The following is a 14678-nucleotide window of genomic DNA, read 5'->3' as shown; positions in this document are numbered from 1 at the left end:
GGTTCGATTCCGGTCAAGGGCATGTACCTTGGTTGCGGGCACATCCCCAGTGGGGGGTGTGCAAGAGGCAGCTGGTCGATGTTTCTCTCTCATCGATGTTTCTAACTCTCTATCCCTCTCTCTTCCTCACTGTAATAAATCAATAAAATATATTTTAAAAAAAAGAGAGAATAAACAAATGGGACTACATCAAAATAAAAAGCTTCTGCACAGCAAAAGAAACCATCAACAAAACAAGAAAGCCCACTGCATGGGAGAACATATTTGCCAATGTTATCTCCGATAAGAGTTTAATCTCCAACATTTACAAGGAACTCATACAACTTAACAAAAGAAAGATAAACAATCCAATAACAAAAATGGGCTAAGGACCTAAATAGACACTCTTTGAAAGAGGACATTCAGAAAGCCAAGAGACATATGAAAACATGCTCAAAGTCACAAATCATCCAAGAGATGCAAATAAAAACAACAATGAGGTACCATCTCACACCTGTCAGAATGGTTATCATCAACAAGTGACAAGTGCTGGCGAGGATGCAGAGAAAAAGGAACCCTTCTTCACTTCTGGTGGGAATGCAGACTGGTGCAGCCACTGTGGAAAACAGTATGGCATTTCCTCAAAAAATTAAAAATGGAACTGCCATTTGACCCAGTAATATCACTTCTAGGAATATATCCCAAGAAAACAGAAATATCAATCAGAAAGGATATATGCACCCCTATGTTCATAGCAGCGCAATTTACACTAGCTAAGATTTGGAAACAGCCTAAATGCCCCTCAGCAGATAAATGGATTAGAAAACTGTGGTGCATCTACACACTGGAATACTATGCTGCTGTAAAAAAGAAGGAATTCTTACCATTTGCAACAGCATGGATGGATCTGGAGAGCATTATGCTAAGTGAAATAAGCCAGTCAGTGAAAGATAAATACCACTTGATCTCACTCATTTATGGATAATAAAGAACATTACAAACTGTTGAACAAAAATAGAGGTAAAGAAGCATCGAACAGACTGTCAAACTACAGCGGGAAGATAGAAGAGGGTTAGGAGGGTAAGAGATCAACCGAAGGACTTGTATGCATGTATATAAGCACAACCAACAGACCCAAGACACTGGGGGCGGGGGGACGAGGGTAAGTGCCGGGGGATAGGGGAGGCCGGGGGGAGGTCAGTGGGGGGAAAAAAAGAGACATATGTACTACTATTTGTAATACCTTAAACAATAAAATTTTAAAAAAGTGATGGTTTGATAAAGATGAAATATTATAGCATATAATAAGATGGGATCTAATGGATAAACAGATATTTTATATATAAAACACAGAAGGGACAGTTGGAAAAGTGAAGTCCATGAGAAATTGAAAGGGAAGTAGACCCCCACACACAAGTAGGAGGACTGGCCTTAGATTGGAATATGGACAATTTATCCACTTGAGTCAGAGGGAAACTTAGATACAGGCGACTCAAATAGTGTCTCCATGTCCAAGTACATTAGGGAAGTGAATCGACCAGCAAAATGTAGGAAGAGGGAGGTACATTTTGAGGTCAGGAATGTGCCATTCCTCAGAATAGTTGTGGGTTTTTCTAGAGACACTTTCATTCTTTCAGGGCAGGCATGACACAAGCACAACAAATAACATACAACAGATGAGACACGACAGCACTCTTAACTGGGAGTCATTTATTCCTTCAATAAGTAACTCTAGTTCCTCTACTCTTTTTTAAAAATGTTTTTACTGATTTTGAGAGAGATGAAAGAAGAGGGAGATAAAAACAACTATGAGAGAAAAACATCAACATTGATGGGTTGCTTCCAGCATGATCCCTGCTGAAGTCCAAGCCAAAAACCTAGGTATGTGCCCTGATAAAGAATCTAACCAGTGGCCTCCTGTTACAAACATCACTGCTCAACCACTGAGCCACAGTGGCCGGGTAGTTCATCTATTCTTGAACCTGGGCATATAAGGATGAAAACAGAAGTGGGCACTGGATACATATAGGTCATTTTCTAACACAGGGAAGACTTTTGGGCTACCTAATTTTCAACTGATATAATTTTAGGGTACCAAAATATCCAAGCCATCCAGAGAAGGCAGTGGACCTGGAGTTACCAGCCATTGTGGCCAGATAATCACACATATGTGAAGACTGCTCTGTTGGCATCTCCCAGACACATTTATTGGCAGTGTTATAAATAAAACTTGAGAAACTAAATTTTCATCATTATAAAAAAATGGAGTCTTGACCCTTGCCCCATAATCACCAGCCCTTTTGGATATATTCTGGGCACAGGGCAGTCACCCCTGCCTTATCAAACGGTCTGGCTTGAGAGCTGTGAATATCACTATAAAGCCTCATTGAGGAATCAATAAATCCTGAGTATGATGCTCATATGTTACAGAGCAAGAGTTTTAGAAGAGGGGAAATGGGCAATGGAGTGTGCCCACCAATGATCTCCAAATCCTCTGTTCTGGAACATTAAGAGTTGGCTGAGCAACGGACACAGGAGTTGAGGGTGTTCCGTGTGGCATAGCTGAGAATGTCACGCAGGTTTTATTTCCTTCTCAAAGTACATTCTTGCAATTTACAGTTTGCAGTCCTTAGTGATTACATCACCATATATCAAAAGGACTATAGCCAAGAATCACAGAAGTTAAAACTTTGGAACGAAGCAACAGAGGACACTATCTGAAGTATAATACAGAGGTCAGAGAGAATAGAAAGGACACAGCTGGAGGTAGGCAGTTGCTCTCAGAAGGAGGCAGTACCCACCCTTTATACAGCCAGCCAACACCCAGAACTAATCCCAGTACTTAAGGGTCTGCATATCAAAGGGCACTGGTGCTCATGGACACAGGCTCTGCATCAATCACTGATTCACTGAGGCCATAACAGTGGCCATCTTTGTGAGAGATTCTGCCTCCTCCTTGCCTTCTCTACAGAAGAACCAAGAGGTTATTTATGAGACTAGCAGAGTGCTTCAGACCTGGGCTGCCCAGAAGAAGGGCCTGGCGCTGGTACTGCTGCCAGGATCTTCACGTGTCAGGCTGGGGATGGTGCTGGTGTTGGTATTGAGTTTCCTGCCAAGCTTGTGCTGTGACCTGGGATCAGTATATTCCTCATCCTATGAAATAGTCATCCCCAAGGCTCTGACAGTTGAGGGAAGGCAAGACCGAAGGCAAAAGGCATCTTATGTGATATCTATGCAGGGCCAGAAACAGCTGATTCACCTGAAAGTGAAAATAGACTATTTTATCAAGAACTTTCCAGTCTTCAGCTACCACAATGGCATCCGGGGACAAGAAATGCCTTTCATCTCTCATGACTGTCACTATGAAGGCTACATAGAAGGACTCCCGGGTTCTTTTGTTTCTGTCAACACCTGTTCAGGCCTCAGGGGCATCCTGATTAAGGAGGGAAAATCCTATGGCATTGAGCCCATGGACTCTTCAAAACAGTTTGAACATGTGTTGTACACCATGGCCCATCAAGCTCCAGTCTCCTGCAATGTCACTTCCCAAGACAGCCCAGTGGTGTCCGCCAGCCGACAACAAGGGAGCAGGAAGCCTGGCGGTCTACGGGAGCTGTCCTACTTGTGGTCACTCACCAAGTACGTGGAGATGTTTGTTGTGGTAAACAACCAGCGGTTCCAAATGTGGGGCAGTAAAGTCAATGAGACGGTCCAGAGAGTGATGGACATCACTGCCCTGGCCAACAGCTTCACTAGGGCAATAAACACAGAGGTGGTGCTGGCTGGAATGGAGATTTGGACCGAGGGGGACCTCATAGAGGTCCCAGTGGACCTGCAAGTTACACTGGGGAATTTCAACAGCTGGAGACAAGAGAAGCTCCTCCATCGTGTGAAGCATGATGTTGCCCACATGATTGTCAGACAGCATCCTGAGCAGGGTATGGGACAGGCATTTCTCAATGGTGCCTGTTCCAGTGGTTTTGCAGCAGCTGTTGAATCCTTCCCTCATGAAGATGTCCTCCTGTTTGCAGCGCTCATGGTCCATGAGCTTGGGCACAACTTGGGTATTCGGCACGACCACTCAGCCTGCATTTGTAAAGACAAACACCTCTGCCTCATGCGTGACAATATCACTAAAGAAAGTGGCTTCAGCAACTGTAGCTCTGACGACTTCTACCAGTTCCTCCAGGAACACAGAGGGGCCTGCCTATTTAACAACCCTCAGCAGCACAAAGGCCGCTTGCGTAGGGATTCCTACTGTGGAAATGGTGTGGTGGAGGGTGAGGAGCAGTGTGACTGTGGTTCTGCCTGTTACACTGACCCGTGCTGTGACCAAACATGTAGCCTGAAGGGGCGTGCAGAATGTAGTGATGGACTCTGCTGTTTTGGTTGCCGATTGAGAAATAAGGGATTCATGTGCCGTTCTGCTTCGGGAGAGTGTGACCTCCCAGAGTATTGTGATGGTATCTCTGCAGAGTGCCCCACGGACACCTATAAGCAAGATGGAACGGCCTGCGGTAGACTGCACTACTGTGTTGGGGGTCAATGCCGAAACCCTGATAATCAGTGCATGGCTATGTATGGGCATACTGCACGGTCTGCCCCAGAAAACTGTTACATTTCAATAAACAGCAAAGGGGACCGGTTTGGAAATTGTGGCCATCCCACCTCGGCAATGTCAAGATACGTTAAGTGTTTTGATGATAATATATTTTGTGGGAAAATTATATGTACAAATATTAGACGGGTCCCAGCCATCAAACCACATCACACACTGATCCAGATTCCTTATGAAGGTGACTTCTGCTGGAGCGTGGATGTCTATAACGTTACTGATATCCCTGATGAGGGAGATGTGCACTCTGGCACTGCTTGTGCCCCAAACAAAGTCTGCGTGGATTACTCCTGCACCGATCATGCTGTGCTCAACTATGACTGCAAACCAGCAGAAATGTGCAGCGGGAGAGGAGTCTGTAACAATTTAAGGCACTGCCACTGTGAGGCTGGCTATGCCCCGCCCGACTGCAGAACCCCAGGAAATGGGGGTAGTGTGGGCAGTGGTTCTCCTAGCAGAACAGAGGATGAAAATCCAAGTGAGGATGAAAGAAATAATCATAGTCTTGATCATGATAATTTTGGCAGAGGTGATGAAAGCAAAACCAGGAGCCAATTATTGTTCATAATCCCCCTGATTATTTTACTAATACTATTTTTTCCTTTCTTTTGCTTCTTTCTTGTTCTTTTTCTTTTAGCACTATTTTTTGGTCTAATTATCAGTGTCAGTGTTAGGGCTGGAACGGATTTAGCACAGCACTTACAAGAGGCCCCAGAAGAAAACGGAGAGCATTTGCACAAGAAGAGGAAGAAGGCATTAAGGGAGGAAAACCCAAAGGCAGAAAATGAGTAGTGATAGGAAGAAGTCTCCTATAGCAAGCACTTCATACACTTGGTGGAAGGAGGCTAGGGAGAGCAAATATGAAGTGTGCATTGACAGTGGAAATGGCTTTATCAGGACTCTAAATACTGTAGAAATGTACTAATGTGGGAGGCGGACTTTCTTCTGTCTTTAATAAATAATTATATACGCATAGGAAATAACATAAAATATCTTAGTATTTTTTCCATTTTTACATTTCATGAAATCATTTAAATAAACTATTCTCATGGATCATTCCTAAAAATGTCTTGTCTTAGTAGAGCCAGTTTTTGAGTTACCAGTTTTTCAGAGAATGCTACCTTTTACCCTTTGTTTGACATATATATCTGTGCCAGGTTTTTTCATCCCAATCACAACTACACATTATATTAGGAAGGTTGTTTATTTGATTTGTAGTTCTAATTGAACTGGAGAAGTATACTCATGAAGTAAAAATATTTTAAAAATATATTTTCATTGATTTCCGAGAGGAAGGAAGAGGGAGAGAGATAGATACATCAATGATGAGAGTGAATCATTAATCGGCTGCCTCCTGCATGCCCCCTACTAGAGATGGAGCCTACAACCTGGGCATGTGCCCTGACCAGGATTCAAACCGTGACCTCCTGGTTCATAGGTTGACACTCAACCACTGAGCCACAGGGACTGGGTAAAGATTTTAAATTAAAATGTAAACAACAGTGTTCAGATAAAGCATCATTTTAGGCTTTCTGTGGCCTATAAACTTTAGATTTGGGACTCTCTGGAAGGACTCTATCTGATCCAGGGTGGTGTGATCACCTGTGTCTAAGTACATGGGAGACAGTAAGCAACCTAGGCAAGAGGCAAGCTTATCCAGTGCTGGGTCTGGTTGGAAGTATTCATTTTTCCTTTTTTTCTTCTTTAATCTTATATTTATTTCTCATTTCCATTATTAAATTAATATATTATTGACTGAATCCAAAAGGACAAAGCATTGGAGGATTTTTAATTGTTTGTAAGGAGAGTACAAAGAATCCTATATAATAAAGAGGCAATATGCAAATTGACCATCACACCCTCACAAGATGGCTGCATACGAACAGGCCAGCAGGGTGAGGGACAACCAAATGACTGAACAAGCAGGCTGCATGGGGCGACCAGGCCAGCAGGGGGGTTAGTGAGGGACGACCAAATGACTGAACAAGCAGGCTGCGTGGGACGACCAGGCCGGGTGTCGGGGGGGCAGTTGGGGGCGACCAGGCCAGCGGGGGGGGGCAGTTGGGAGCGAGCAGGCCGGCGGGGGCGGGGGGAGTTAGGGGCAACCAGGCCAGCACAGGGGGCAGTTGGGGGCAACCAGGCCAGCGCGGGGGGGGGGCAGTTGGGGATGATTAGGCCGGCAGGGGGGACAGTGAGGGGCAACTAGGACAACGGGGGGGGGGGGGGAGGCAGTTGGGGGCAACCAGGCTGGTGGGTGGGGGGGTAGTTGGGGGCGACCAGGCTGGCAGAGGTGGGCAGTTGGGGGCGACCAGGCCGGCAGGGGGCAATTAGGGGTGATCAGACTGGCACACAGAGGTAGGTAGGGGTGATCAGGCCAGCGGGGGGGGGGGAGGGGGTGAAGGGGGGCGCAGTTAGGGGCAACCAGGCAGGTGAGCGATTAGGAGCCAGCAGTCCTGAGGATCGGGCCTAAACTGGCAGTCGGACATCCCCCTAGGGGTCCCAGATTGGAGAGGTTACAGGCTGGACTGAGGGGGACACCCCCCACCTGTGCACAAATTTTGTGCACCAGGCCTCTAGTGTATAATAATAGCATTTTCAATTCTGTGCAAGACATTATCCTAACACTTTATGTTCACTGTCTTAATTTAACCCTTCCATTCACCCTATTAGACCATCTTCTTGTATATGAGGAAACAAATGTAAGAGTTTTGCTGTAGAGCTAGTAAAAGGTAGAAGCTCCATCCCACCCCAGGTATAATTGGATGTATTTGTCTACTGCCTCATGAGCCTTTTCCTTCTGTTAAAAACACAAAAACAAAAATGTGACCAGAGGACAATTGATATGTCCTTACATGGCCAGTACATACCTTTTTCTCATTGACTCTAATGAAACAACCGCCTTACAAATGGATGCTGCTCTCTATTACGAACCTACCACATGTCATTTATTCATTAAATAAGTAACTCTGGTTCATCTACTTTTGAACCTGGATGTATAAGGATGAATACAGAAGTGGCCACTGCATACATGTAGGTCGCTTTCTAACACAGGGGATATCTAGTCTTCAACTGGCATAATTTTAGTATAACAATATATTAAGGTCATCCAGAGAAGGTCCGGGGGCTGAGTTATCAGCCCATGTGCCCATGAAAATCACACATAGTAGAAGGCTGCTCTGTTGGCATCTCTCGTGCACATTTTTCAATAATGTTATAAACAGAACATGAGAGACTGAACTTGGATTATGTGAAAAAATTGTAGTATTGTACTGTGACCCATGGTCAAAAGCCCATTTGGGTCTATCTGGGGCACAGAGAAGCCACCCCTTTGCCTTATCTAACAGTCTGGCCTGAGAGATGTGCTTATCACTATAAAGCCTTATTGAGGGAACAAACATCGGGAATTTGATGCCCATGTGTTACAGAGCAAGAGTTTTAGAAGAGGGCAAATGGGCCATGGAGTGTGCCCACCAATGATCTCCAAGCCTCCTGGTCTGGAACATTAGGAGTTGGCTGAGTAACGGACACAGGAGGGGGTGGCATGGGGGATGGGGTGGGGGTATTCCATATGGCACAGTTGAGAAAGGCACAGAGGTTTTGCTTCCACTGACAAGGTATAATCTTGCATTTCAGAGTTTGCAGTCCTTCATGATTACATCACCACAATATGAGAAGGATTATCGCCAAGGATCACTGAAGCTAATACTGTTGTAGAAAGCCACAGAAAGGACACTATCTGAAGGATAACACAGAGGTCAGAGAGACTAGAATAACACAGACAGAAGTAGGCAGTTGCTCTCAGAAGTTGGTAATACCCACCCTTTATGCAGCCATCATATACCTGGGCCTAACCCCAGAGCCTAAGGGTCTGCATATCAAGGAGCACTTCTGCTCAAGGACACAGGCCTTGCATCAGCCATGTCAGTGGCCACCTTTGGGACCACGTCTAGGGCCGCCTCTGTGAGGGACTCTGCCTCCTCCTTGCCTTCTCTACAGAAGAACCAAGAGGTTATGTATGAGACTAGCAGAATGCTTCAGACCTGGGCTGCCCAGATGAAGGGCCTGGTGCTGGTACTGCTGCCAGGATCTTCACATGTCAGGTTGGGGATGGTGCTGGTGTTAGTACTGAGTTTCCTGCCAAGCTTGTGCTGTGACCTGGGATCAGTATATTCCTCATCCTATGAAATAGTCATCCCCAAGGCTCTGACAGTTGAGGGAAGGCAAGACCGAAGGCAAAAGGCATCTTATGTGATATCTATGCAGGGCCAGAAACAGCTGATTCACCTGAAAGTGAAGACAGACTATTTTATCAAGAACTTTCCAGTCTTCAGCTACCACAATGGCATCCGGGGACAAGAAATGCCTTTCATCTCACATGACTGTCACTATGAAGGCTACATAGAAGGACTCCTGGGTTCTTTTGTTTCTGTCAACACCTGTTCAGGCCTCAGGGGCATCCTGATTAAGGAGGGAAAATCCTATGGCATTGAGCCCATGGACTCTTCAAAACGGTTTGAACATGTGTTGTACACCATGGCCCATCAAGCTCCGGTCTCCTGCAGTGTCACTTCCCAAGACAGCCCAGTGGTGTCCGCCAGCCGACAACAAGGGAGCAGGAAGCCTGGCGGTCTACGGGAGCTGTCCTACTTGTGGTCACTCACCAAGTACGTGGAGATGTTTGTTGTGGTCAACAACCAGCGGTTCCAAATGTGGGGCAGTAACGTCAATGAGACGGTCCAGAGAGTGATGGACATCATTGCCCTGGCCAACAGCTTCACTAGGGCAATAAACACAGAGGTGGTGCTGGCTGGAATGGAGATTTGGACCGAGGGGGACCTCATAGAGGTCCCAGTGGACCTGCAAGTTACACTGGGGAATTTCAACAGCTGGAGACAAGAGAAGCTCCTCCATCGTGTGAAGCATGATGTTGCCCACATGATTGTCGGACAGCATCCTGAGCAGGGTATGGGACAGGCATTTCTCAATGGTGCCTGTTCCAGTGGTTTTGCAGCAGCTGTTGAATCCTTCCCTCATGAAGATGTCCTCCTGTTTGCAGCGCTCATGGTCCATGAGCTTGGGCACAACTTGGGTATTCGGCACGACCACTCAGCCTGCATTTGTAAAGACAAACACCTCTGCCTCATGCGTGACAATATCACTAAAGAAAGTGGCTTCAGCAACTGTAGCTCTGACGACTTCTACCAGTTCCTCCAGGAACACAGAGGGGCCTGCCTATTTAACAACCCTCAGCGGCACAAAGGCCGCTTGCGTAGGGATTCCTACTGTGGAAATGGTGTGGTGGAGGGTGAGGAGCAGTGTGACTGTGGTTCTGCCTGTTACACTGACCCGTGCTGTGACCAAACATGTAGCCTGAAGGGGAGTGCAGAATGTAGTGATGGACTCTGCTGTTTTGGTTGCCGATTGAGAAATAAGGGATTCGTGTGCCGTTCTGCTTCGGGAGAGTGTGACCTCCCAGAGTATTGTGATGGTATCTCTGCAGAGTGCCCCACGGACACCTATAAGCAAGATGGGACGGCCTGCGGTAGACTGCACTACTGTGTTGGGGGTCAATGCAGAAACCCTGATAATCAGTGCATGGCTATGTATGGGGACACTGCACGGTCTGCCCCAGAAAACTGTTACATTTCAATAAACAGCAAAGGGGATCGGTTTGGAAACTGTGGCCGTCCCACCTCGGCAATGTCAAGATATGTTAAGTGTTTTGATGATAATATATTTTGTGGGAAAATTATATGTACAAATATTAGACGGGTCCCAGCCATCAAACCCCATCACACACTGATCCAGATTCCTTATGAAGGTGACTTCTGCTGGAGCGTGGATGTCTATAACGTTACTGATATCCCTGATGAGGGAGATGTGCACTCTGGCACTGCTTGTGCCCCAAACAAAGTCTGCGTGGATTACTCCTGCACCGATCATGCTGTGCTCAACTATGACTGCAAACCAGCAGAAATGTGCAATGGGAGAGGAGTCTGTAACAGTTTAAGGCACTGCCACTGTGAGGCTGGCTATGCACCCCCCGACTGCAGAACCCAAGGAAATGGGGGTAGTGTGGACAGTGGTTCTCCTGTCAAAACAGAGAATGAAAATCCAAGTGAGGATGAAGGAAACAGTTATAGTGATGATCATGAAAATTTTGGCAGAGGTGGTGAGAATATACATGAAAGCAAAATGAGGAGCCCATTACTGTTCATAATCCCCTTGCTTATTTTAACAATACTTCTTTTTCCTATTTTTTACACCTGCATTGTTTGTTTTCTTTTAGCACTACTCTGTGGTCTAATTATTGGTGTTGGTGTTAAAGTTGGAACGGATTTAGCACAGCGCTCAAAAGAGACCCCAGAAGAAAGTGAAGAATCCGTCGCCCCAAAAGAGAAAAAAGGCATTAAGGGAGGAAAACCCAAAGGAAGAGAATGAGTAGTGATAGGAAGAAGTCTTCTATAGCAAGCACTTTATACACTTGGTGGAAGGAGGCTCAGTTGAGCAAATGTGAAGTGGGCATTGGCAGAAGTGGCTCTGATGGGGACTGTAAAGACTATAGAAATGTACTAATGTAAAGGAGAGGTTTTCTTTTGTTTTTTACTAATTAATTATATATGCTTATGTAAAAGCACTTATAAAACATTTTACTATATTTTCCATTTCATGAAACCATTTAAATAAATCTTTCTCATGGATCATTTCCCATCAATTTCTTATCTTTTTTGGGACAATTTCTGAATTACCAGCTTTTCAGAGAACGCCACCTTTCATCCTCTTTGTATGACATATATATCTATGCCAGGTTTTTTCATTGCAATCACAACCACACATTATATTAGGAAGGATGTTTATTTCACGAGTTGTTCTATTTGAACTGGAGAAATTTACTCATGAAATAAAAAGATATTAAATTAAAAAGTAAATAACAGTGTTCACATAAAGCATCATTTTAGGCTTTCTGTGGCCTATAAACCTTAGATTTGGCACTCTCTGGAAGGGCTCTATCTCATCCAGGGTGGTGTGATCACCCTGTGTCTAAGTACATGGGAGAGTAAGCAACCTAGGCAAGAGGCAAGTTTGTCCAGTGCTGAGTCTGGTTGGAAGTATTCATTTTTCCTTTTTTCTGTTTCTACTTTTCTTATTATTTTTATTTATCATTCCCCTTATTAAATTAATATATTATTGCCTGATAATCCAAAGGTACAGAGCATTGGAGGGTTGTTAATTATCTGTAGGAGAGCACAAACCATATAAAATAACATTATCAACTGTGTGCAGGATATTATTCTAAACACTTTTCATTCATTGTCTTTTTTCAAGTAAATCTTTATTGTTCAGATTATTACAGTTGTTCCTCTTCCCCTCCTCTAGGTCCCCTCCAATAGTCCCCACCCCACCCCATACCCTTACCCCCCACTCTCCTTGTCCATAGGTGTAAGATTTTTGTCCAATCTCTTCCCACACTTTCCACATTCCCTTCCCCCCCAAGAATTGTCAGTCTACTTCCTGAGTCTATTATATTCACCAGTTTATTCCGTTCCTCAGATTTTTTATTCACTTGATTTTTAGATTCACTTGTTGATAGACATATATTTGTTGTCACTTTGTTGTTCATAATTTTTAATCTTTACCTTTTTCTTCTTCTTCCTCTTCTTAAAGAATACCCTTCAGCATTTCAGATAATACTGGTTTGGTGGTGATGAACTCCTTTATCTTTTTCTTGTCTGTGAAGCTCTTTATCTGCCCTTCAATTCTAAATGATAGCTTTGCTGGGTAGAGTAATCTTGGTTGTTTGTTCTTGCTATTCATTACTTTGAATATTTCTTGCCACTCCCTTCTGGCCTGCATAGTTTCTGTTGAGAAATCAGCTGACAGTTGTATGGGTACTCCCTTGTAGGTAATTAACTGTTTTTCTCTTGCTGCTTTTAAGATTCTCTCTTTGTCTTTTGCCCTTGGCATTTTAATTATGATGTGTCTTGGTGTGGTCCTCTTTGGATTCCTCTTATTTGGGGTTCTCTGCACTTCCTGGACTTGTAAGTCTATTTCTTTCATCAGATAGGGAAAGTTTTCTGTCATTTCTTCAAATAGGTTTTCAATATCTTACTCTTTCTCTTCTACTGGCACCGCCATAATTCATATGTTGGTACACTTGAAGTTGTCCCAGAGGCTCCTTATACTGTTTTCATATTTTTGGATTCTTTTTTCTTTTTGCTCTTCCAGTTGGGTGTTTTTTGCTTCCTTGTATTTCAAATCTTGGACTTGCTTCTTGAGATCCTCTAGTCTACTGTTGAATTTCTGTATATTATTCTTTTTCAGTCAGTGTTATTTCAGTCAGCTCAATTTTGACTGGTCCTTTTCCGTTTTTTTGTTTGTTTGTCATTCTCACTAAGATTTTTGAAGGTCTAAGTTTCTCGGAGCTTTCTAGAAGATCCTTGAAAAACCTTATAACTGTGGTTTTGAACTCTATATCCAGTAGTTTTCTTTCCTCCATTTCTTTCATTTGTGACATGTTTCTTTGTCTCTGCATTTTGGCTGCTTCCCTATGTTGATACAGTGGCCTTTTGTGTTAGGTGTCCTATAAGGCCCAGTGGGTCAGCCTCCCCAGTCACCTGAGGTGGGCACTCTTGGTGCACCCCTTTGTGAGCTGTTTGCACAGTCTTGTAGTTAACCCTTGATTGCTATTGGTATCAAAGGGGGGGATTGACCTCCAGGTCAATTGGCTGTGATGACCAGCTGGGTCTACGGTGGAAGAACTGTTGCGCAGGAGACACCCTTATGGGGCAGGACTTGCTTCAGCGGGGCTTTGGTGCTCACTGAGTCTGCCCCTTGAATGTGTCTCTTATGGATGTGAAGAGTTGTAATCTGGTATGGTCTCACTATGACCCCTGGGTCCGCTGGTTCTTGGATCTCCAAGGAGGTGCAAGGTCAGCCACTGTCTGGGGCCACCCAGCAGGAGCTACAGAGACATCTGCAGATTTTTCCTCTTTGTATAGGGTTTGGAAGAGCCCAGATGAGGCCCAGCTGTGAAGCAAGGGCTTTGGACCTTCTTTTGGAAGCTCTGGGGCTCTCTGACCCATCTGCAGTTTGTTTTAGGCGAAAGAACAGGCCATTCATATGCAAAAGCTGATGCACACAGCTTGGGTGGGGTTGTAAATTGGGTGGGGCAGGGTCTCTGGGAATCACCAGGGTGGAGCAAACAGCAATTGCTGCCAATCAGCCCTGAACCCGAGAAGTCTGGTTCTCTGTGTCCCACGCCCCCGTGCAGGAACAAAGATCGCTGCAAGCCCCTCTAAGAGAAAGCCGCCCTCACATTGTTGTCCTGATGCCAGACAGTCCAGTTTCTCCCTGTATGTGCCTGGGTCCCCCAGAGTCTCTCTCAGAACTGGAGTTCAGAGCAAGCAGGAGCTTGTATCTCCCTGATTAAAAGAGCAGCACATCCAGGTGCCAGCACTTTCCGCGCCTCCGCACCTCTTACCAGTCTCAATGTGCTTTCTTCACCTCTCTAGTTGTGGAAATTCCACTCAGCCAGCTTTCCCACGGTTATGGGTACTAGTTGTTCTGCCGTTTAGTTGTGGTTCTGATGTGGTTGTGAGAGGCAGCAAGTATATGTGTTTACCTATGCCACCATCTTGGTTCTCCTCACCCATTCACTGTCTTTTAAAAAATATTTTTGTTTTATTGATTTCAGAGAGGATAGGAAAGATAGAAACATCAATGATGAGAATATCTGATCAGCTGCCTCCTGCACATCCCCTACTGGGGATCCCAGAAATGTGCCCTTGACCAAAATCGAACCCAGGACCCTTCAGCCCACAGGTTAATGCTCTATCTACTATGCTGAACCAGCTAAGGCATTCGTTGTCTTAATTTAACCCTCTCATTCGTGCTACTGGACCATCTTCTTCCACAGGAGGAAACAAAAACAGAGTTTTACTCTAGAGCAAGTATGTAAAACTCATGGCCCACAACGAATATTTCTGAGGCCCCGCCAATATAATGGTATGTAAGAAATGTTTTAATAAAAATTTTGTAACTTAATTTTTACAATATCCTATTGTACATGATCTACACTAATAAA

At 44.7% G+C, this 14678-nt stretch overlaps 2 protein-coding genes across 2 annotated transcripts; both read left to right on the top strand.

Moving 5' to 3' along the window:
- Window positions 1-185: 185 nt before the first annotated feature.
- LOC307094464 (disintegrin and metalloproteinase domain-containing protein 1a-like) lies at window positions 186-11947 on the top strand. Its single transcript, XM_079763314.1, has 2 exons — window positions 186-2516; window positions 8128-11947. The coding sequence occupies exon 2, from the start codon at window positions 8513-8515 to the stop codon at window positions 11033-11035; it is 2523 nt and encodes an 840-aa protein (XP_079619440.1). The 5' UTR covers window positions 186-2516; window positions 8128-8512; the 3' UTR covers window positions 11036-11947.
- Window positions 2510-6542, top strand: LOC307094467 (disintegrin and metalloproteinase domain-containing protein 1a-like). The gene has a single exon (XM_079763317.1). The coding sequence runs from the start codon at window positions 3062-3064 to the stop codon at window positions 5384-5386; it is 2325 nt and encodes a 774-aa protein (XP_079619443.1). The 5' UTR covers window positions 2510-3061; the 3' UTR covers window positions 5387-6542.
- Window positions 11948-14678: the final 2731 nt, after the last annotated feature.

This window comes from Cnephaeus nilssonii (genome assembly GCF_951640355.1).
Source record: "Cnephaeus nilssonii genome assembly, chromosome: 22".
NCBI classification, from domain to species: Eukaryota; Metazoa; Chordata; class Mammalia; order Chiroptera; family Vespertilionidae; genus Cnephaeus; species Cnephaeus nilssonii.
Note: the sequence above shows the minus strand (reverse complement) of the source record. Positions and strands in the feature narration are given on the sequence as shown.

Coding starts and splice junctions, on each gene's coding strand:
- LOC307094467 (XM_079763317.1), top strand. CDS start 3,062: ATGGTGCTGGTGTTGGTATTGAGTTTCCTGCCAAGCTTGTGCTGTGAC.
- LOC307094464 (XM_079763314.1), top strand. CDS start 8,513: ATGTCAGTGGCCACCTTTGGGACCACGTCTAGGGCCGCCTCTGTGAGG.